We start from the raw sequence: 24,130 nt of genomic DNA, 5'->3' as shown, positions 1-24,130 counted from the left end.
TTCCTTAAAATGATGACGTACACTCCATCTGATTGAAATGGCTCTGAATGGCACAACATGTCGGACACAGCTCTGGATCTAGTCCACTTTGGTGCAAACTATTTACTGCATACTTTGAAGAGGTGAATGTAAATACTACTATTACCACCTTCCTATACGCACTTGAAACGTGTGTTTTTTCTTCTGTATACGTCAAATCTCTCCGGATCTGTGCATCTTAACGCTGTGTCTCCATGATCAAGAGAAACATCTGCAGGCGTCCAGGCTTCTGGTGTACCGTTGAATGTGAACACAACTGTACTGTACATACAGTCTATTGTTTTCCCCGTATTGTCTTTCTCACATTAATTAGGTCACCTCGTTGTTCTCAACCGATAGTAATGAAATCCAGACTTTTTATACATCTCTCAAAACACCGATCAGTTTGTGGTATGCTAATATTATCCTGCTCCCTTTATTTCTACTTATACATTGCTATTTTTCCATTTATTTAATGCTGCTGTGACCCAGTGCATGATCAAATCTAATGATACATTAAAATGGGATGTGTGTGTTAATAACAAACACTGACACAGTAGCTTCTAACTGATCACTGATCACACCAAGGTTACACGCAGGTTGTAGACGCTTTTAATACAAACCTTTTTTAAGGTTAATTGAAGAACAAAGATAAAGAAACGTTCACTGGAAGGAACAGGAGTAGGACAGCAGGAGAAAGTCTGATCCTCAGCTCCGAGAACTTTAGACAAAAGGAAAAGTGAGGCCACCGTGTTGGCAGATATAAATGGGCACTACGTAGCCCGGGAGGTAAATCACTGTGTGTGATATAGTGCAGCGGCTCCCGCTGCAGACAGCTCCACCACAGAAGAGAAGAAACGCCAAAGCGGCACGAGCCACGAGACATTTATGTTAACGTACGGCTGTTTTTATCAGGAGTGGCAACGTTATCCCGTTTGAGTAAAAAGTCTGGCGTCGCTATTTTCACTTCACTCAAGTGTAAAAGCGGCTGTAATCCAAATTGTTGTATGAACCGTGGATCAGGTTGTTGCTCGTCAGTGAAAACTCAAGAGCAACTGTTCATAAACTGAAATGTAAAATGTAAAGATTTGAGTCATGGCAGTCCACTAATTGATTTCATATATCCATCCACCACTATATAGTCTCTTTTCCAACAACCCCTTTGGTTATAAACAATAGTATTTTAAATGGCAATATACTAAACCGAAAGTAACTCGTAGATTTAAATTCAGATATACTTTTAATTCAACGACACTAAGTGGAGGAGCGCCTCGCAGTTCTGCAGCATCGGATCAGATCTAGACGTCTGTTCTTCGTCATCAAGCTCGTGCAGCGCGGGGTGTGAGCTGGACAGTGTGTATGCGGGGTGTGAGCTGAACAGTGTGTGTGTGGGGTGTGAGTTGAACAGTGTGTGCGGGGTGTGAGCTGAACAGTGTGTATGTGGGGTGTGAGCTGAACCGTGTGTATGTGGGGTGTGAGCTGAACAGTGTGTGTGCGGGGTGTGAGCTGAACAGTGTGTATGTGGGGTGTGAGCTGAACCGTGTGTATGTGGGGTGTGAGCTGAACAGTGTGTGTGTGGGGTGTGAGCTGAACAGTGTGTGTGTGGGGTGTGAACTGAACAGTGTGTATGTGGGGTGTGAGCTGAACAGTGTGTGTGTGAGGTGTGAGTTGAACAGTGTGTGTGTGGGGTGTGAGCTGAACAGTGTGTGTGTGGGGTGTGAGCTGAACAGTGTGTGTGGGGTGTGAGCTGAACAGTGTGTGTGGGGTGTGAGCTGAACAGTGTGTATGTGGGGTGTGAGCTGAACCGTGTGTGTGTGGGGTGTGAGCTGAACAGTGTGTGTGTGGGGTGTGAGCTGAACAGTGTGTGTGTGGGGTGTGAGCTGAACAGTGTGTGTGTGGGGTGTGAGCTGAACAGTGTGTATGTGGGGTGTGAGCTGAACAGTGTGTGTGTGAGGTGTGAGTTGAACAGTGTGTGTGTGGGGTGTGAGCTGAACAGTGTGTGTGTGGGGTGTGAGCTGAACAGTGTGTGTGGGGTGTGAGCTGAACAGTGTGTGTGGGGTGTGAGCTGAACAGTGTGAGTGTGGGGTGTGAGCTGAACAGTGTGTGTGTGGGGTGTGAGCTGAACAGTGTGTGTGTGGGGTGTGAGCTGAACAGTGTGTATGTGGGGTGTGAGCTGAACAGTGTGTGTGGGGTGTGAGCTGAACAGTGTGTATGTGGGGTGTGAGCTGAACAGTGTATGTGGGGTGTGAGCTGAACAGTGTGTGTGGGGTGTGTGAGCTGAACAGTGTGAGTGTGGGGTGTGAGCTGAACAGTGTGTGTGTGGGGTGTGAGCTGAACAGTGTGTATGTGGGGTGTGAGCTGAACAGTGTGTGTGGGGTGTGAGCTGAACAGTGTGTGTGGGGTGTGAGCTGAACAGTGTATGTGGGGTGTGAGTTGAACAGTGTATGTGGGGTGTGAGCTGAACAGTGTGTATGTGGGGTGTGAGCTGAACAGTGTATGTGGGGTGTGAGCTGAACAGTGTATGTGGGGTGTGAGCTGAACAGTGTATGTGGGGTGTGAGCTGAACAGTGTGTGTGGGGTGTGAGCTGAACAGTGTGTGTGGGGTGTGAGCTGAACAGTGTGTGTGTGTGGGGTGTGAGCTGAACAGTGTGTGTGTGGGGTGTGAGCTGAACAGTGTGTGTGTGGGGTGTGAGCTGAACAGTGTGTGTGTGGGGTGTGAGCTGAACAGTGTGTGTGGGGTGTGTGAGCTGAACAGTGTGTGTGGGGGGTGTGAGCTGAACAGTGTGTGTGGGGTGTGAGCTGAACAGTGTGTATGCGGGGTGTGAGCTGAACATTGTGTATGCGGGGTGTGAGCTGAACATTGTGTATGCGGGGTGTGAGCTGAACAGTGTGTGTGTGGGGTGTGAGCTGAACAGTGTGTATGTGGGGTGTGAGCTGAACAGTGTGTGTGTGGGGTGTGAGCTGAACAGTGTGTGTGTGGGGTGTGAGCTGAACAGTGTGTGTGGGGTGTGAGCTGAACAGTGTGTATGTGGGGTGTGAGCTGAACAGTGTGTGTGTGGGGTGTGAGTTGAACAGTGTGTGTGTGGGGTGTGAGCTGAACAGTGTGTATGTGGGGTGTGAGCTGAACAGTGTGTGTTTGGGGTGTGAGCTGAACAGTGTGTGTGTGGGGTGTGAGCTGAACAGTGTGTGTGTGGGGTGTGAGCTGAACAGTGTGTGTGTGGGGTGTGAGCTGAACAGTGTATGTGGGGTGTGAGTTGAACCGTGTGTGTGTGGGGTGTGAGCTGAACTGTGTGTATGCGGGGTGTGAGCTGAACCGTGTGTAACGCTGCACGCTCAACACCGCTGAGTGAGACGAGGGTCTGGTGTGAACGCAGCAGGATCCGATGTAACCCCCGATGGCCTCACTTACTGATTTTCTGTGTTTTGATGGACAACAAACACCAACATGGCACCCCTACCTTGCACCCATCCGACTCTCTACTCGCACGTACGCCTTTCGATGTTGCCGCGGCGCCGGCTAATGTTCTCTTACTGTCAAATTCTACTCCCATAAGAGAGGTATATTCATCACCCCCTTCCTTCTTCTGTTTCTCCGCAGCACCAGAAGGAAGAGGACCATGATTGACAGCCGGGCGAGCTGAGGAGACCTGTCAGTCACCCTCCTATCAGCGTGTCAGAGGGCTATCTCCTTCCTTCCTTCCCCCCCTCCCCTCCTCCTCCTCCTCCTCCCTCCCTCAATCCTCCCCTCTTATCTTCTCAACGGGCCGGTGACCTGGCCATCCCTCGTAGTTACTCACCACTCCGAGAAACTTAAAAAAAGGGGACAGAAATAGTAACGAAACAACAACACGACTCTCTCTCCACCTGAGGGGAGTTTGGCATGCCTCCTCACTCCAGTTGAGTGAGTTGGAATAAGTGGAAGTAGAAGAGGGACCCCTCGTTAGAAACCCCTCAGAAGGAGACACAGGCCCTCGAGAGGGAGCCGAGAGAGGACCAGTCATGCGTTTCCAGTTTGCGCTGACGCTGCAGGCGCTGTGGACCGGGGTTTGCCAGGCGGCCATGCAGCACTACCCGGCGGCATGGGGCCACTACGACGTGTGCAAGTCCCAGGTTTACTCGGACGAAGGCCTGACCTGGGACTACATGGCCTGCCAGCCGGAGGCGGCCGACATGACCCAGTACCTGAAGGTTTCTCTGGATCCCCCCAACATCACCTGTGGAGACCCTCCGGAGACTTACTGTGCCCTGGTGAGTACATGCAAAAGTGAATATCCCCCCCCACCACCATCATATCTTTCATTTTATAAATTACACACACCGGGGTCGGCTTTCTTATCCGAGTCTGCGTATCGCGTGCATTTGCTCGGCTTGTTCGGACCCCGCGGCCGTGACAGACACACTCAAAAGCACCGTGTGACTCAGACACGCTGAGGATAATAGAGGCTCGTGCCCATTGACGTCACGTTCTGCTGTTTAGAAAGCTGCTTCTGGGAGTGCACTGCAAACACCGTCTCATGTGCTGTTCACTCGCAGACGACTCCGTGACTCACCCGATGAACACAACACACATCTCGCTCCCCGCACACATCAGAGTCGCACGGAAAAACACGGTTCCCTCGCTCATTTTGATTTCGGCTTCTCTGTTGCGTCGGCCCCTTTTTAGCAGAGCCGGATGCGTGGGTGGACTAAAAATACCAACTATCTCCGGGGTAAATAGCGCACAGGTGGACTAAAAATACGATAGCATGTACAGTAGGAGACGCTACGTTAACTCACCGGTTCATAAGGCTTTTGTTTTTCATACATTAGCAACGAGAGTTCATTGCTTTCTGGTGGTCAGCTTCGAGATAACTTAGCAGGAGCCTCTCGTGTCTCTCGGGTGATGGCGGTAAACATGATGCGTGTTAGCATGCTAACATGCTAGCGTTTAGCTCAAAGCACCACTGTGCTTTCAGCCTTTACAGAGCCGTCCCCGTGGCTGTCGACTAGCAGTCCCCGTTCCCAAAAGGAGTCGTTGTGCCACCGAACAAATCTGCTGCCATCGACTTGTTTGACGAAGGGGTTCCACGCTGTGCACGCTGGGTTAATCGGGATTACTCAAAAGTGATATTCTGTTGGACGAGAGGGATTTCAAAAGCAAACGGTACTATGAAAAAAGCATCGATCGGTTGATTGCCTTATCCTCTGATTTCACGTGGCGCTGTTGATTCTGCAAATCACATCGCAATCACGAAAATCAACAAATTCCTGGTGGAGCTGAAAATAAATTGTGCAAAAAGATGCATATTAGGTCAAGTATTTTAATTAGCAAACCGCCCTCCTCCTTATTCCGGGTGCTTTTCACTTTGAAACTCACAGCTTGTCGCCTCAGATTAACGCTAAATGATGAATCCATTGTGGGCCGGCGCGTGTTACCAAGTCATCAAAGATTCTCTCAGAACAAATGCACTCCTCAACAGCTTCAAGAGCCCTTTAGATAAATAGCGAGATGTTCCAGGAAAAGTAGTCACTTGAGCAGTATAAATAGACGGCCTCCATCAGCAGAAAGTCAGCTGAGAGGAGGCACAGAGGAGCAGGTAGGGATTAACAAAACACAGATGACAAAGACAGCGAGCGAATGATCAAGAGAGAAGCGACACAGAGCGAACATGGGGGAGACAGACCCAGAGGACTGTGTGTAAGCAAAGGCACACGGCGACTGAAGTCCTAATATCTCCTGCGTGGGGCGCGACGGAGGCTCTGAAATGTGAATAATTCAGCGTGTTTTGTAGCTAATGTGTTTTATTCATAGGACACATTATTCAGCCCGACATCTCTCAGGCACTTTTGCAAAACGCTGACTCCCGTGATCGGACAAGGTTGGTCGAAGGCAAAGGAGGGTTGGGTGGGATGAGGGAGGGGGGGGCACATCGTCAAAATGGGGGTCACCCTCAGTTCTCCCTCCGGATGACTCCGTGACCTACCGATTGATCACCAAGGTGTGTGTGTGTGTGTGTGTGTGTGTGTGTGTGTGTTTGCTGGTAAAGCGACCGAGGATGAACTGGATGAATGCCGGATGAGCGGCGGCCATCCGTGTCCGGCGCTCCAGTGGAGCCCGCTCTATTTGTGGACTCGCAGTCGAAAGAGAGTTTATCATTACTGTATTATTGCCAGCCTTTTAACAGTCTGATGAGCACTTATTGAATTAGTGGGAGATTGCGCCGCGCTGCCGCCCTCATGTCTCCGGCAGTCAATGTGATACGAGCGCTTCAATTAAACAGGCGTGGTTTGCTCCCACATAACCATTTCCTCTCTCTGCTGTACAGTAATCACACACACACGAGTGAAATATGACCCCTGCCGCTTGCCATAGAGCCCAATTCTCCGCAATCGGTTTCTGTTTACCCCAGGCAGTAACGCGGCTCCAAATCAACATCGGGACAATCATCATTGATATTCCAGCTACCGTGGCTGCCAATACGCTGCTGCAGTGCCAATAGTGGTTTGTATCGCGAGTCAGATCATTGCAGATTCGGGGCAATTATCATTAGGTTGTGTTATCGGAGAATTTCATCTCTCTGGTAATTGATTCCGCGCTCGCAGAGGCGGGTGTATATTCTACAGGCCTGCGACTGCTTCCTGGAGAGCTGAAGGTAACAGACACCAAGGCCTGATGAGAGAGAGAGAGAGAGAGAGAGAGAGAGAGAGAGAGAGAGAGAGAGAGGGGTGGTTATATGAGCATGGTTGCCGCAGGTTGCAGCCTTCATCCCCAAAACACACACACACACACCCCACTCTCCCCGGTGAAGGCTTTTTATTCCGCTTCTAGCCCGGTGTGACCTTTTCCGTAGCAATAAGCTGGCATTCACCGAACTCTGGCACACAAATCTGCCATCATATGAGATTTCACCGTCCTCTCCAGTTTGACTCAGGCTGGCCTTTAAAAGCCTGGACAGGTCGCATGAGCCTCGACCAGTTGATGATTGACTTTGTGGTGGATATAGAGGTGGGTGGGGGGGCTTTAACTTGCGACAAAAAATGTGTGCAGTTGCTGAATTAGCTGATTCTCATTATGCGACTTGTCCAAAAAGACTAATTGGAAACTCTGATTATTATAAAAAACGTACTTTAAAAAGTGACAAAGTAGTGAATGCAAATGCTTGTGCTACATGTAGACTAGTCTGTGCAGGTAGAGAAGTATCTGAGCTTTCCTCATTTCATGCCCCTGTTCCATATATAGAAGGACTCTCAAGGGAGCTATCAGTGTTTAATTTTATTTAAACTGAACTAACATCCACTCAGTCGTTCCGATACTCCAACACACACAGTATCAACCGGCAAAACCTTGCGTGTGTTGGTTCTTCTTGAATGCATACAGCATTAAACATACAAGAAGACCCTTTCTAGGTGTGACTGCATCATTTATACATCCATAGAAGTACTGCATGTCTCTATTTGTGCCATCAATTTGCAACCAGGAAATGCTGATGAATGCTGAAACCTGAGTCCCGGCAGGCCGGCGCATTTCATAACCAATCAAATCTAAATTAGGAAAGGAAGAAGATTATTAAAAAAGGTGGTGCAGCAATGTGGCTCTGTTTTTTGAGCCCCGATGAAAGGTCATTAAATCTGTGCCGTGATAAGAGAAGGTAGCGCACAAATACTGTCTTAAGCCCTATTCGCACAGGAGCAAAGTTTTATTATATAGGCTTATTTATGTTGATGTAATACTCACAAGACCTCTTGCTCTGAATGCTAATGGGACTCCATGCCTTGGAACTGAGATTAACCGCATGAATTTGCACTTAATGCTGTCAAAACTTGCCAAGCAGCCTCCATAATTGTTGACCAGGAACGAGGCAGGAAAAAAATGTGCGAAGAAAACTAAAAAAACATTGCAATAAAAATAAATAAATTCAACCCCAAATCACAGAGATGTCGATGTGCACAGGACTAATATTATCATTTGAACTCTTGGGTTTTGCCGGATATATGGAAGGTAACTTGCAGTTAAGTTCTTACTTGACAAATTACGAACATGGCAGATTTGCACAGGATTAAGACGATGTCGGCAATTATTGGAAAGCACCAGAGGTCCCTGGGTAATACTAGCAGTTTGTGTGAATAGATTTTTAGACTGTCGTTTTACTGATGTGTGGAATGTGTGGGGTCATTTTCTGGAGCTGATATAGAAAATGTCTGATAGTATAATGTGAGCTAAATAAAATACATAAAAGTATTGCAGGAAGATATAGCAGCGATAAATCAACAGAGCAATTTATTTGTTTTTTCCTCTGTTTTAGTGCTTTTTGATTGCTACATGTATAATTGTAGCCCTGTGTTTTGTCAGTTGAACACAGGGTTGTTTTAAGGGAAGTGTTATAAAAGGTTTAAAATATTGTGGTGAACATCAGATGTGAGGTGTGTTTTTTTTGGGGGGGGGGTCGAGGGGAGGTTCTGCATGTTGCTGCTGCAAATCATCTGCTCGTTTAGTTCTCGTGAAACCAGGTGTGCGTCGTTATAATCCAGGTGTGCATCGTTATAATCCGGACAAGTAGATGACACTATTACATTAGGTGCACACCTGTCTCCTCTTGTGTGTGCTTATAGCGAACTTTAGATGCCAGACATATTTAAGTATCTCAGGTCTGTATTTCCCCTTTGTTATTTTTGCAGTTTTTACATTCTGCCTGCTGAAAACGTGTCCGTGGAGCATTGCATTTAACCGACGGCAAAGAGCAACGAAAGAAAGGGAGTCAAAGATTGCTGCTCACGGAGTCTCGCATGCATAAAATATGTGTTGCACGTTCAGCGAGTAGACGCAGCCCTCCTGATGGTAATTAAGAGCCACGACATGTTCAATAGGTTGCTGCTGTCTCCCCGACCAGCAGCATTTCCAAAGAGCCCACCCGAGGACAATTCAAGAGGCTTTTCTCGCTGTTTCGGCAAAATAAATGCAAGTGGGCTGCCGTGATTTTCACATTGCGATAAACAAATCGGACCTTTTATTTTTTGGGGAAGCTGATCCTGAATGGAGGTGTCGGACGAACAAACGGGCCACCCCATGTACCTCGCACTCCCACGCTCTCCACAGGCTCGGCGCTGACATTTCCTTGAGAAACGAGTGCGCCGTCTGCAGCAATACGTCTCTTTCCATGTTGTAACCGTCAGTGCAAGGGTTATTAGAGAAAGGAGAGAGTGAGAGGAGAGAGACGGTGGCTTTATTTATTTATTTTTTAGGCGTCTGCAGCGTTGCCTGTGATATCTGGTCTCATAAACCTGGTTGGCTATTGAAGGCGAAACGGCGAAAAAAAGGTGGCATTTTTTTTTTTTAGACCTTCGGATCGAATTTATTTAATGAAGGTCAGCGCCACAAATGTAGTAGCAATTAACCAGCATTGAAAAAGGAATTACTCATTCAATAGAACTGTTTAACATCAGAGGAGGAAGTCGCCTTGATGCGTTTTATGTGTCTTCTTTTGATCTTCACCAGAACAAACCAAATCAAAGGTTCATTGAAACTTGCGACAGAGGCTCACCATATGAACCAAAACGAGCTAAAAGGAAAGACGTGTGGGATTCACTCGATCGTGCAGCGCAAGTCATTGTTCTTTTGTTTGATTTGGAGATGGCTATCTGGAGTGCAAAACAAGAGTTATTATTTCTGCATAACTCACCAACAGGCAGCGTTTGAGACGCGACGGATTTGTTCACAGATCCTAATCTGTGCTCAAGGGAATTATGTCTCTTTATGTGATTTAATTAGTCCAATCAACCCTCAACAAACAATTTCAATTTGAAGTTGAGGTAGCACACACTACGCCGCATTTCATTATTGTCCTTGACGGATAACGCTTTCCTTTATTGGGGAAGCCTCCGAGGAGCCATAAAACAACCCTCCTGTAGCATTTCAACACCAGTAAAGCTGCGGTCACATTACCGTTAACGCAACCACCATTAAAAATGTATATCATGCTACAGGAACAGAGGCTCACAAATAAACATACAAATACGCATACATACTTGTTAGACCATACATGAATAAACATTCGCCACTGAAATCTTTGATAAACAATCTTTATTAAAACATGATATGTGGTAAACCTGTAGTCATTATTCTGGCTTGATTTATAGCTGGTAAAACCAAAATACAACACAAACCAGATACCCTCTTATTAGAATAATATGCTCAAGTAAAATTGAATTTAATATATATATATATAAATGGGCAGACTTGTCTTCAGGGATGAATGTAACACGGACCATCTGTGTTTCCCTCACACATATTTTAATTCCCAAAGTTCACACGCTTGACTTCTGTTTCAAGTGCACATTATGGATACATTTAAGAGAACTGGATCAAACAAAATGGCTGCACAGACCAGGGCTGCGGTCAAAGAGTCGTCCTTGCTTCGGACGTTTCCTCACTAAGTGAAATAACCCGGAAGTATCTTAGTGGCAGCCGTGATAAGAGCCGGTCGAATTCTCTAAAAGCTGAGGAAAGGTGCCTGAAGGCATCCTTTCGTATGTACTTTATCAAAGGGTGGACTGGACCGCCCTTTACGAAAGGATAAAGGATACTTCACCATCTAAAGTGACGCACCGTTCAAATATGTACATCAAAAACAAAACAAGAATAAATTAAATGAATAGTAAATGCTGCCAGCTGTCAATTCTCATAAACAAAATAACCGCAGCCCGGGGCTCCTCTTTGTATTCTTGAACAAGGACAACTTTTACCCAGACAAATCCTCAAATGTATATACAGGTCAGGCAACGGCACGAACATTGATTAGTTCTCTTGTGCTGCTGCAAGTTGATTTTGCAAGGTAGTTAATAGTCAATTGTTTTTTGATGCAATGTTATTTTCTTAATTTATGCATGTGATGTATTTCTAATTTAGCCAATAAGACCACTTCCAGATTTCCATAATGCCCTTGCAATATTGTAACTCATACCTTAACAGCATCATATTACATTTGGTCAGGGAGACAATATGACTGAATGAAACGGCAGAGTTAGGAGGTGTGGGCTGTTGTAGTCCTCACTAGAGCTCCTCTGACCGCACGGAGTCGTCACTCAATACTAAAGTGCTGCTGTTGGTTGAGAGCTGCATTCGAACTACAGTCCGTTCACGCTAGAGCGGCCGGCTGAAACCGGTCCAAACCGACCTGCTACAGCAGCTCAATGTGTCCCCAGACCAAACGCTGCAGGACACTAAACACAATAGTGTTAGGAAGCCATCTGGAAAGCTCACGCTGCTCACAATAATTAGTGCGACATGTCTGCGTGGAACCTCCTCGGGATGCGGCATTCGGTCATCATTGTGATGGCTTTCTGCTTTCTTAAAGATTCATTTTTCGGAAGGTGAAGGGTGCCTAGAGGGAGGTCAAGCACAGTGGGCAGGTGCCCAAGGCCATTCATTGTAGTCCATTGGGAAATATCGGGATGCAGCAATATTAAATAGGGATGAGGCTTTGATACGGTAATGTTTGACTTACTAAACTGCATGCCTCATGATATAAAAGTGACTGGGAGCATTCTTTTATGTGAGGCAGTCAGGCTGAACCTAAACTCATTTTTATGAATACATATATTGGTACCATGAGCATCCGATTATCACCAATAGCCCTCATAACTGAAACGTGAATGACACATGAAACACTCCTAAAATAAATCTGCTCCAGGTCTTAGCTTTAATCATGAGTTCTTGTAATCTACTTCATTAATAGTGTACATGTACAGTGACAAAAAGGGTGAGGTTTACTGTATGCTATCATCATCATCATCATCATCATCATCATCGTCATGTTGAACACAACCGCCACACCACTGCTGTGTGATGTATTATGGTTTTAAGTGGGAATGGAAATGAGGGAGTATTGTTTGAATAAATGCAAACAGTGAGGAAATGTTTATTTCCAGGGAGGAAAGTTTGCAAAAGAAAAGTTTGAATGCAGACAACATCAGGTGTCGCTGTGATGTTGTGAGTGAGTGTGTGACTCGTCTATCTGGGCTCCATCAAGGGGCTCCGTGTTGCCTCACCGTTTACGCTGCCATAACAAGATAACAGGGGGGCCTCCTTGACTCCAGCTTCCCACAGGGTTTTCTGTTGACTTCCTTTTTTTTCTCTCTCAAAGTTTGGAGCAAAAAACATTTCCTCGTTTGCCATAAAGTTTGGAGGAAAACTCGGAGAAGCTGAAGAATTGAAAATCTTAAAAAGTATTGTCAAACCCCGCATTTTATTGTGAAAAGCATACGTTGGACTGTGAAAGTGGGGCTTGAAACAAATATTCTCTCGACACGTATGAGAATGACGTCGACGGGAGAAAGGCTACTGTTTCATTTTGGGAAACAAAAACATTATATCTCACTTTCCTCCGGCTTTGGTTTCCGGATGCTGACGTGATGAATTCCCAGAAAATTAGTATTGAATATAAGTCAAGGGAGGAATGATCTCTCATAGCTCAGATGTAGCCTCTGAATATCTTAAAGGCTCTCGCTATTGACTGCAAGTCACCCCGAAATATCACATTGTCTCATTGTTAAATGCTCACACCCGTGCATAATATGAACCACGCACATGGGCCTTCACAGTCTGAATTCTTGACACAGACATTTGTCTTTCTCTCCCTCATGTATTTTATTTGATAAAGGCTTTTTTTCTTTTTTTTTTACCCCTCTGCTCTTCAATTGCGCTCTGGGACTCAAATCCCTCTTGCAGTAATGGGGGGCTTTTGTTGCATTTCACAGTTCATCACTCATGGAAAATTATGGTCTGGAACCCCCCTCCATCATCCCCCTGTACGCCTTCCCCTCTTCCATTTTTCTATTTCCCCCTATTCTCTGCCCCGTGCACGAGGATGTGAGAATAGGTGGAGAAAGCTTGGCTGCTGGAGAGATCCGTTGACTTTTAATTGCTCTTTGAACCTCTGGGGGGGATTTCCCTTCAGAGCTCACTTGCTAGAACACTGATTTTCACAATACCCCCTTGCTTCTTTGGGAAATGGGCAACAAATGGCAAGCGTGCACACACACACACACACACACACACATGCACGCACACACACAGGCCAATACAGACAAGCTTACAGAGCCCAAAGCACGACATACGGTGGCATTCATATTTAGAAGCACCCGTGTTTTAATTCATTTGTGTTGGGGGGCTTTTAATGGTAATTGCAGCAGATAAGTGGGAGTGTTGTGAATGGAGCAAACCCAGTGATCCCATCTCTCATTTTAATCCATGGTGGGTGGTGGCAGACGCTCTTCCTCCACTACTCAGCATTTCAAAGCAGCAGGGCCTCCCATCCTTTATCAGCACAATAAACCTCTTTTTTTAACAGTGACGTGTGTGTGTGTGTGTGTGTGTGTGTGTGTGTGTATGTGTGTGTGTGTGTGTGTGTGTGTGTGTGTGCCTGTGCCTGTTTCTATTTGTGTCTATATCTACATCCACACCATGGGCTTTCATGAATTCTGAACTGCAGCTCACACGTTATATTTTAGATGAACGTTCACATCTATTTTCAGTTGTAACCTACTGTATGTGCCGCTAACGTGAACTGCTATGATGTGGAACGTTTTTTTTCCTCTCCAGAATAACTCCACGGGCCTTAACATTCTGCCGGGATCTGTGTTATTCTCACCTGTCTTCCACACGTCCACACTGCAGTGCTTTTGTTTAAAACGGCATTCTGAAAACAAAAAAGTTCTCTGTCCCAAATGAGGATGAAATAATCTCCACTCTACCACGCCTGAAAACGCATTTTGCATGACTGTTCATGAACCGTTCAGTCGCTCTAAAACACAGCAGCAGTGTGACGGCCGACAGAAAGGCAAAGGTTATGAGTTTGAAAACGTAGCCGCGTGGATGCAGCCACGGGAACTAACGTGCCTTCTTGTCAAAACCGTGTGTGGAGGAAGAGAATACCTGCTGAGGAAACATCAAATGATCGACTGTTTTTAAAGTCACAATGGGGTGTGACCCGATGCTTATCGCTGCATTTGTTGTTGTTGGCCCAATGCATTAATACACGTCGATTTAACTAAGTTAATGGAAGTTTAGTGTTTGTCCTAGCTTGTTTGGTCTGGCTGTCCTCTCAGACAGCTTTTTAGGCTGATTCTGTCCCCCCCGCCCCCTCTGGTTCCCTTGTTTGAGAGTAAGTGAGGCTGTACGCTTCACCCTGACAGGCTCTGAAGAAGACTCCTGGATTACCTTGACTGACAGCTCCCAAACCCCGGGATCTGTTGTGTCTGCCCCGCGTCGAGCACGGGGCAAACTCTGAATCAATAGCAACGCTATCAGGGATGGAAATTGAACGCTGAGTACCCCCTCGTGAACTGCATAAGAGCATTTTTTTCCGCTGCTCGTCTCAGGTATTTTTCTCTCTCTGTCAGACATGAGCACAGCCGCTGCTAAGAGAAAGTGTAAAGTTTGTTGGGACGTGCACCTTTTTCTTCTTTGGAGCATCAAAAATAGAACTCGGGGAGATGAGAGGCCACAGATGGAATTGTCTTCAAAGTACAGATCCGGCAGTCTTTTAAAGCGACATTACACTCTCGTAGAACATTTCCATTTTGCCTGTGCGCTCAGCTTGATCTGACACTGAGAAGTAATTTGACATCCGCTGCCATGTATCACTGCGGATGACTACTCATTGATAGTTGCGAGCAGGCTTGAATTACTGGCTCAAAAAGACAGCAGACGACAAAACATGTAAAATAAAAGTGGCATTTCCGCTAGAAACCCTCATATCAAACGCACACGGGGAATAAACAGAATTATAAGGACATGCCGCTGAGATTTGTAGCCTTCTGGACTTTTGGGAAGCACTAAAATGGCTCCTCTGTGCACTGTCCTACACATGGCTGAGTTGCTTTGTAAGCTAGCATCTGCTCAGTGGAGGGAACCGGACCGGTCAGCGCACAAGACAAAGGCCTGGAGAACTCGCTTGCTTAATTAAAGGAGGGAAGAGGGAGTGCAGCTATTTACACCTAATTCTGACATAAATCTGTAGTTATCGCACTGGCGAGACGGTCCTCTCCCCCCAATTTAGAAAGTACCTAAGAGCTTCTCCTTAATAAGCATTCCTCCTGATTAGGCCAAAGGCAGTGAGTTGCAGTCTCGTTCTATGGGAGAGAGAGAATAGGAGAAGAGAAGCTGAGTTTAACTAGAGGGGAAGTAGTTAGCAAAGTGTCGCCATGGATATTGAGATTGTTAGCATTTTATTAACCCCGGTCAGGGCAGAGGGAGTAATTGGTAAATTGGGTGTAGACCTGCAGTGTCTGCAGGACTTTGGCCTAAGGGTGCTGGGATGTAGACACTTGGCATTTCAACCTCTCCATCTCCCCAAGCCATCCACTCAGGCGATACTGTCTGCCGGGGCCCATTACTCCTCTAATTAGAGAGTTGTTTTATTTCCTGTGGCTGCTAAACTAGTTTCAGTCATTCTTTTTTTTCCCCCGCGCCTTGGACTGAGACGCCATGCAGTGAAAACATCTCCCACAAGGTGCCAGGCACTTGTCAGAGAAGTATCATGTGACGGCGGCGGGGAGGAGGAGGAGGAACGGTAATCTGTTCATTATGTTCGCAGGGCCAGCGAGCGGTTTGAGAGGCTTGGCGTGGAAATGCATTTTACATCCCCTCTGTCTTCACATCAGAGGCTCTAAATGAAATGATTTAGTTAGAGGTGCCAGGCATTAGCTGTTACTCCGGGACACACAATGTTGTCACGTTGAAGGCTCCCTTTCAACGACGTTCAGATTATTCCCCCACCGTAAACACGAGGGAGATAGGCCAAGCTGCACACACTGTGGCGGGGAGCGTCGGCATTTGATACGAGTCCGCCACCCCTCCTCGCCTGAATTCCCTCGGATCTCATCAAGGGGCTTTCTTCTCCACGTATTATTAGCTGGCTGGCTTTCTTGCCATCACCCTTTCTGCTTTAGAGAATGTGAGGCATCAGTTGTGGTGGTATGACTTCCTGGTTGCATATGGTTGATCTCGCATGTGATCTTTTTAGTATGTGATGTGGTCGTATCTCACCTATTAGAGTTTTTCAAATGTATGTGGCTTTGCGCTAGTGACTGTATGCTAATGCTAACTTTATACTGCGTGTGGGGATGTAGCTGAGTTTATCGACATTGTTTTTAAATATTAATTCATTTCATGCCACTTCAGGGCGTCGCAGCGGGCGCGGGCGCTTGAAAAGATGCTCCTTTGGCGAAGCGAGTCAGGCAGAACCACCCTGTGGAGCGGATGTGCGTGCACAAACAGGCGGTCAGGTGGAGATAACGGGGCCCCTCAGACTGAATGCGTGACGCTCTCTCAGCTAAAGGCTGCACCGATGGAATTATTAACACTACTGCTGGCCACAGTCCATTTCTGTGAGCCAAGAGTATTGTAAAAGCTCATACTGGGACACTGAACGGAACGGAGCCTTTGTTATTGCCGTTACTTTCACCTGCTTTAACAAGCCAACATGTCTGCTGTGAAAGGATCTGTGATTATAGACCTCCGTTTTTGTAATCATGTAAAATTGTTGCATTTCATGTTTAGAGCCGCTGATATGTTTTTCGAATCACGCATGACATCACTGGGATCCCTGGATCCCTCTGAGGTCTGGCATGTAGCAACACACACAGGCTTTGAAGAGGAAAAGGGCTCTTGCACTTTGGCTGTCAGTAATTCTGCACTAATTTCCAGCAATTTGTTTTAGTCCCAGCTGAATAAAACGCGTCCTGTTAATAATCCTAATTGGCTCCACTAATGTACTCCCCCCTCCTCTAAATACTCCCTCTGGTGTGCAATTGAGGCTGGAACCATTCAGCCCTGCCACTACCTCTCTGCTGCCCGTCCCACTCATTGGAAGACTTTTTTTTTTTCTATAGAAGGTGAAACTGATGATACTGTTGGAGGTTTCCATCCATTTTTTTCTCATTTTACTTGTTAGATATTTGGTTCTCAAGCAGGAAGGATGCCCCTTTTAACCAGTTCTCCCACCACTGTGGCTTCTAGCCTTCCAGAAACATTTCCACTGTGGTCAAACAGAAAGGGAGACATGCAGCTGTAGTAACGTCGCGGTCTAGCAGCAATCACACGGCACCATAAATTACTTATTTATGTAACCGCAATAACACTCAATCCTATTTCCCCATCTTTTTAGGTTGATGACGTCAAACAATATGACCACAGACATTTCAATCCTCATTCCTAAACCTCAAGCGAAGATAAGAAATGACAACAATAAAGCTCTAGAAATGTGCATGTCGGTTGATTTAAATTAATTGTATATGGGTGCTGCTGCTTCACTGAACTGTGATGTTGTTCCCCATTTCTCCTTTACATTTATTTTTTTGTCTCTGGTCTTTATCTCCATATTTGGTATTGAGCTAATCCAAAAGTAACAGATGTTACATTTATATTGGGATACTTGGATTAGGTTACTTATTACATTCTTTTGAACAGGTAATTAGTAATTGTATGGGCTTACATTTTTAAAGTAACGGTGAGTTTACAAAGAGGAAGCACAGCCAGATTTAGATCAGATAACAAAACCAACAGAAAACAACCACATTTCCATCTTTTAACCTGATATAACGGAGCAAAACCTGGCTGCAGCCCCTGAATCCTCGCTACTGACTCTTTTGAACCTACGGAAGTGCTTTTGGGGAACAGATCATAAGAGCCAACGTGTCTATGTGTGTGTGTGTGTTGGTGTGTGTGACTGTGTCTCGCTGCGTATCCGGGTGCCATGTGGCACCGAGCGACTCGGCTTTGCTCTGCCAAGAGATAAGAACACAGGGTAAGCCGCTTGCTGCGCCAGCCTACTGGATTTCACCTCCGAGTCGTCTTTGTTGGAAGTTGTAGGGCTGCTCTATTTCTAAAGTGACGACTCTTGCCGAATGTCATATTGACTTTATACGCCGCACATGCTCGATGTGAGAACCTATTTGAAATAGATTATCAATGGCAAAGCACAAAGAAGTTAAATCCTGCAAGGGCTGGAAACTGAAACGCTCATTGAGGATAGTTTCACATGGTGATTAGGAACATGAGCATGTAATCGGCTGGTCTAATTGTTTCGATTATGTAAGTACTCTAATCTTAAGCACTATATTGTCATCGCACCACAACGATTATGTGAGAGATGCTGTTTAATCCACTGTGTTATTGAGGATCGGTGCACATTGAAATAAAGGGAGACTGGCTCCTGAAGTAAAAGGTGTTAGACTGCTGTGCTCACTGGATGCATGTCTTGCAGAGGATTTCTGCCAGGGAATATTGGCAGCAGTCAGCAAACAGGTCCTGCAACAAGAGGGCAGAGCCTGCTGGGAAGTGTAGGCGGAGGCTGGCATATGGCGGCTGGTGCTCACAAGCTTTTGCCTCACCAGCCAGCGCTTACCCTCGTTAGGCGGACTTCTTAGCAACGTCTTATATTGTTGGACGGAGGGGTCTGTGACCACACAGTGTCATGATAGTGTGTGTGTGTGTGTGTGTGTGTGTGTGTGTGAGGGGGGGGGAGAGGGGATTCTTCCTGTCCTGCTGCCATAATCCAGATGAGAGAAGATCCAAGTTGATGCTAACGTGAGTCGCCATCAGTTATCTCCAGAAACACAATGCACCAGCTCTCTGGCTCTGATCTCACCGTCATCAAAGACGAGGACATCCTTGTCCCGAAACCCAAAAGCACACGCGCCATGCACACTCAGCGATATCTTGTCCATCTGTCTCTCATCGCTGTCAGCTTTCCTTTGTGAATGACGATCTTCCCCCACAGGCCTGGTCAACCTCGACAGTTAAACACTGTCCTCCCGCCTCAATCATCTTGCCCCTCTACAAAACCAGATGTGTCTCTTTCAGCCACTCCTTGTTTCACCTCTGAAAGTCCATCTGATGAAATCGCAGATAAACAACAGCTAGGGCAGCTCTCTAAATAAAAGCGGCCTCCCAGTACACAGTACACGCCCTGGCATATAAAGAATACACGTAGCGATACAAAGATGCTCTCAACACCGCATCCTCGTCCACTAAGGATCCGTGAACCCCCTGAGCCTTCACACCCTTTCCTACGAAAAACTAAAGAGCCGTCTTCCCTCACCTTTTCACATTCATCACCTCTTGATTTAAAGACTGCTATAGCATCCTGTACGGCACATTCATCCAAGATTCGGCTCCCCGTCTGCTCGTCCACTCCTGCACCAGAGATCATGTCAGCCCAGTCCCTCTTAACCTCCATTCAGCAAAGAATCTAGTAAAAAAATATATATATTCAGAAATGCCTACAGACGCTACTTACAGAATAAAGTTGCTGATTGGGTTAATATTTTTATTTACAGTTAATATTCTCCTCAGAATTGCAGTTACATTTGATATAAATATCTGGTTCGGGCCATAGCTGCTGTACCTGTGTTGTCTTGGTAACGTGAATATTAAGGGTGAGATGACTAATTGGAAAAAAACAAAACGGCCTGACCTCTGAGTGTCGGCGTCTGTGGTTGACGAAGCACATAGTGGAACCACAAACAAATAGACTCCTCACACTTTGGTTCATTGGCCGCGCTCATTATCCGGCTGTAACATTTCAAATGAATTTCTTCCTCTTCACAATTTACAACAATTGATTTAAAAAGTAATCTGTTGGATATTTTAGGCATCCGATCCCATCAGACTGTAACCTTCTGTTGGAAAGAAGATGTGAATCCACGCTGCCCTTGTCATGTGTGAAGCTGAGAGCATTTGCTCCTCTCCTCCCGCCGTGGCTGCTCCCCTGCAGCAATTACGGCGGATGTGAAACTTTTAGCTTGCCCTGTACTGTACACTGAACCAGTGTTTACCTTTTGTTACATAATTGCTTGTGGCGTAGCTCTTGTTTCCCCCTTTTTTCTCTGATTCGTTTAAGTTCTACTTTATGAATATTCAGCACGGAAACTTTTACATAAAGGCCTGGTAGAAATAAAATATATGTTTGAGTGACAGACACTAAACATCCCCCCTTCCTCCTGAATCTTGTCTTTTCAAATCCCTTCTGGACACCGCCTGGCTGCCTCCAGCATAACAATTTAAATCCCACCTGATAATACCTCTTGTCACACTGACAGCTGTCATCAAGTCAGCCGTGTTCCCTGTTTAGTTTGCTTTTTAAATTAGCAAGTGGATATTCTCACAATGGTCTTTGTTTTTCCTTTTTCTGAAAGAAATGAAAAATACGCCCTCAGGGAATGCAACCAGGCATAGAGCGGGTTTTGTTCATGATGCTAAAAACTGACGAGCGGTTTTGATTTAACTTCTTTTTTTTTTTGCAGTTTGCTTCCGTAATTATTGAAGTTCTCAGTGTTTTCAGTTTTGGATTACTTCTGTTGTACACGGTACAAACAGCCTGCTGCTGTATCTGAATTCATCCATTTCATTATAGAAGCTGTAAAGCTTTCAATGTCATTCTGAAACGCAACCCGCTGACTTTCTGGATTGCTGCTTTCGAAACGGTTCCACCAACATGCTCACAGCTGAGTGGACGCCAGAATAAAATGTGTGAATTTTCACAAGGTCTGATTAGAAGCCTCACTTTGATTTAGGTCAGTAAGACAGGTGTAGTGTCGCATTCCCCAGCATGAAGAAATTCAAATAAAGTATCTGCAACAAAGTCGAGTTGTCATACCGGCATCTGTTCGGCATCAACATCCTCACAGGGAAGGCGAATACCTCAGCTGCATGTAAAATTGCAAAACAATCATTAGGTTGAATTACACCGACATTATGGCAATGATTTAGGCTTACTGGCGGCCATAAAACACAGCGCAAGTAGAGCCTGTGGAGCAATCAGCTAATGTTCTGAAAGCAACACACAATAATATTTAATCGGCTGACAGAGCTGGAGGGCTGAGGCGTGCCAACCCGTAATCACTCAGCATCTTCGATTACTGACGTCTGCAGTATTTGACTTGTAACGGCAGCCATGACCCGTGTCCGTCATGGCTCGTGTGTCCGGCGTAACGGCTAACTGGACGGACACTCCGCCGCCTTACGGTCCACGAGCCGAGGCTGAGCATCATCCAGTGTGCTGAAGTGAGGAGCGGACCGGCCTGAATTATTGAGATCCAGCCTGACTGCTGATCACACCCTTCCTCCTCTGGTTGAGGTATCCTGCTGTGAGGAAAACACACCGGGATTTCTCCGGCGCACTCCTGCCCGTCTCTCTCTCTTTGAGCAACAACAACAAAAAAGAAGCAATGCAGAGCTTCCTAACAAGCTATTGCGCTCTTTTGATTTGTGTACATTTTTATTCAAATGCAGGCTTTTACACAAGGAGGTTAGCTTCTACACATCCAGGCTCACACATCCGTTTCTCAATAAGCGTAGAGGTATATTCATCACTGAGCTCCCGTCTCAGTCCATCCTTGCTCTTTCACACCTTTGTTTATCCCCCTTCACATCTGAATTCCTGCAGAGTACAAACACACACAACCTTTAGTTACATCGCCGAATAACACACCACCTCTCTCTGGAGAACTAAGCCTTCGGAATCCAATCAGGTCGTCGTCTTTGACCCGTTTCAGCCTTGCAAAGCCAACCAAGAGAGGAATGTAGTGAGGAATGCACTAATCACCTTCCGTAATTTGGAAGACATGCCGCTGTATTGTATATATTTGTATGAGCCTTTACTAGGAACCTTACATTTTTCTGGTATTTAACCTTACATTCTTTACAAACTGGGGGTGACTTTTTCGTGCACTTTTGAACTGCCGTTTTTGTCATGAATATTTCGCACATTCAAAGACACGTATTTTCTTAGGATGAATAAAGGCTTCAACCAATCACCTCGTGCGGAAAGGACATATTCTAAACCTGCGTCATTGTGTTCAACAACATGGAGGTTCTGCAGTCAGAACCGAGACGGCGGACTTTATTACTCCTTTCTACCTTGCTGAAGGCAGCGCATACCAGATCCGCTCTGTCTGTTCGCCGGGTGACTCAACTCAGTACCGGCGCCTCGATATGACCTAGATAAGGGAACGGGACCATCTGCAAGAAGACCGTGGCTATTCTACGAAGTCGTTCTTAATTCTTGTCGCCGGTGCCACCGGGTCAGATTCAATGCAAAATGTGATGAAATCCCGCAGGTTCACCTGCAACTCCTCCAGCTCAGACTCCAGCAGGGAGCGGCCCGCCGCGGACAGACAGCGAGCATGTGTTGCTTGTAGCAAGATACCGTTTGATGTGTCTGTGCCCATCTCTGTCTCCTTGATACGACCATGACATTCTGTGTCTGTGTCCATGTGTCACATACCAAGTGCATAACATAGCTGTTTACCATGGACATCAAGGCCTTTACACTAAATGGAAGATGGGTGATACGGCACCTGTACACTGTAGCTTTATTTCCCCCACATGAAAGTGCTTGGCTGCGTTTGAAGCCTTTCAAGTTCTTCTGCGGCGCTCAGGCCCAAGGTCAATACACCACATACTTCCAGCTGTAAGATTCTCATCCTCCTATTCAAGAAAGCGTCAGAAGAAGCTCCACAATGGCAGCTTACCAAATGCCCCCCTCGCCCGAGACTGCAGAGTGCAAATCTCGGCGCGCCTGCTGTTGAGCTCGCAACGGTTCAGCCTCATGGTTTGTTTGTTTGCGCTCGGTTTATTATGCCCAAATGGTTTAGTTGTCAGAGAAAATCTTCGATGAATGGAATGTCGCGTGGCCGACTTGGAAAGCTTGTGACGTGCGACCATTTTGCCAGTATTGAACACAGCGAAAAATAATTACACATTAAGAACATTTTGGTCGGACCTAGAGCTTCACCAAATAGTTAGTTCATCCGAAGACGACGTTAGCATTGACGGCACTACCAGAGCTGAACTGTGCCTCTGGAAGTGGTGCCAGTGGAACTGCCTGACTGCCAGTTAAATTGACACTTACACTTTCCAATGATGTTAAACTTCCACACAGCACCACGGCTTGTTTTCAGGGGTTTATTGATATTTAGGAGGTTTATTAATTCAGGTAGATTGGCTGTCATATCCCCATTAAGAAGTTAAAACTGGGAGGAGGTTTGGCAAGGCTTCTCTGCCTTGCTGCCAACAGACTCTCTCCAAGGGGTTTAAGTGTGTGTGTGTGTGTGTGTGTGTGTGTGTGTGTGTGTGTGTGTGTGTGTGTGTGTGTGTGTGTGTGTGTGTGTGTGTGTGTGTGTGTGTGTGTGCCTGCAGCTCCAGTGTGGAGTCAGTGAAACGAGACTGCTTTCACTGTGTGTCTCTGCACGTAGCCGAGTGGGCTCAGGCTTTGTTTTGTGGATTAATGGAGTAAAATTACAACTCAACATTTTTAGGGAATTGACAATGAATGTCCATATAGCAATTTCTTTAAATGTATTTATTTATTTATTTTGTATCACCTATTACTAAAAGACAAGAATGATTCAATAAGCCACATTTTCTAGTCTTAGCAACTTAGAACCTGAGAAACAGGTGGAAGTCAGAGTGTGCGGGCTTTTGACACTTAATAATTGACACATAATGGCTCATGAAGGTGGTATTTCATACTTTAATACTTCAATATTCCGGGGCTCCCAATTATGTCGACTGAAATCCTTAAGACAGACAAATGTATGCTCATGTTTCTCGTTTGGGTGCAACCTCAAAAACCTGTTATACACTGTCTGGGATCCCGCTGATCAACATTGATTTACTAACCACATCAGAATGTCTATAATGTGACTGCACCTATTTGTTAGGCCTAGTATGTGGAGACAACTGTCCGGGTCCAAGATCATCTTTATTTGTTTGTTTGTTCATCAGTGCATCAAACTGAAGCTAAAACATTGTGCAAACCAAAAATTGAATTACAAGTGGTCTACACACACACACACACACACACACACACACACACACACACACACACACACACACACACAGAGAGAGAGATATTTTACAACTCCAGGCGGTGGTCTGATAATGCCATAGAGATTAGATCTATAAGGAAGGCTGAATTACAGCCGGCCCTCATTTCTGCCGGTTCTGTCGAGTCGGAGGAAAGATTGAAGTTTGATACTCGGCAGTGATATGCATTAGGCTAACTTAATTTTTTTCCGCCGCCGCTTCAGTGATTCCTTATTTACGTTGCAATGAAACGCCGGTTTGAAC

General features: G+C 45.9%; 1 protein-coding gene across 1 annotated transcript in view; it reads left to right on the top strand.

Annotated features, from left to right (window-relative positions):
* Positions 1-4,017: 4,017 nt before the first annotated feature.
* ntng1a (netrin g1a) overlaps positions 4,018-24,130 on the top strand; it is a gene marked incomplete at both ends in the record, with an annotated part of 82,683 nt that continues 62,570 nt past the window's right edge. The window contains one exon of the mRNA XM_079234414.1: positions 4,018-4,266. Coding sequence (XP_079090540.1) covers positions 4,018-4,266 — 249 coding nt within the window. The remainder of the gene's footprint in view (positions 4,267-24,130) is intronic.

Source organism: Taurulus bubalis (genome assembly GCF_910589615.1).
Source record: "Taurulus bubalis genome assembly, chromosome: 18".
NCBI lineage: Eukaryota > Metazoa > Chordata > Actinopteri > Perciformes > Cottidae > Taurulus > Taurulus bubalis.
The sequence above is the reverse complement of the archived record's forward strand: the minus strand, read 5'-3'. Positions and strand labels throughout refer to the sequence as shown.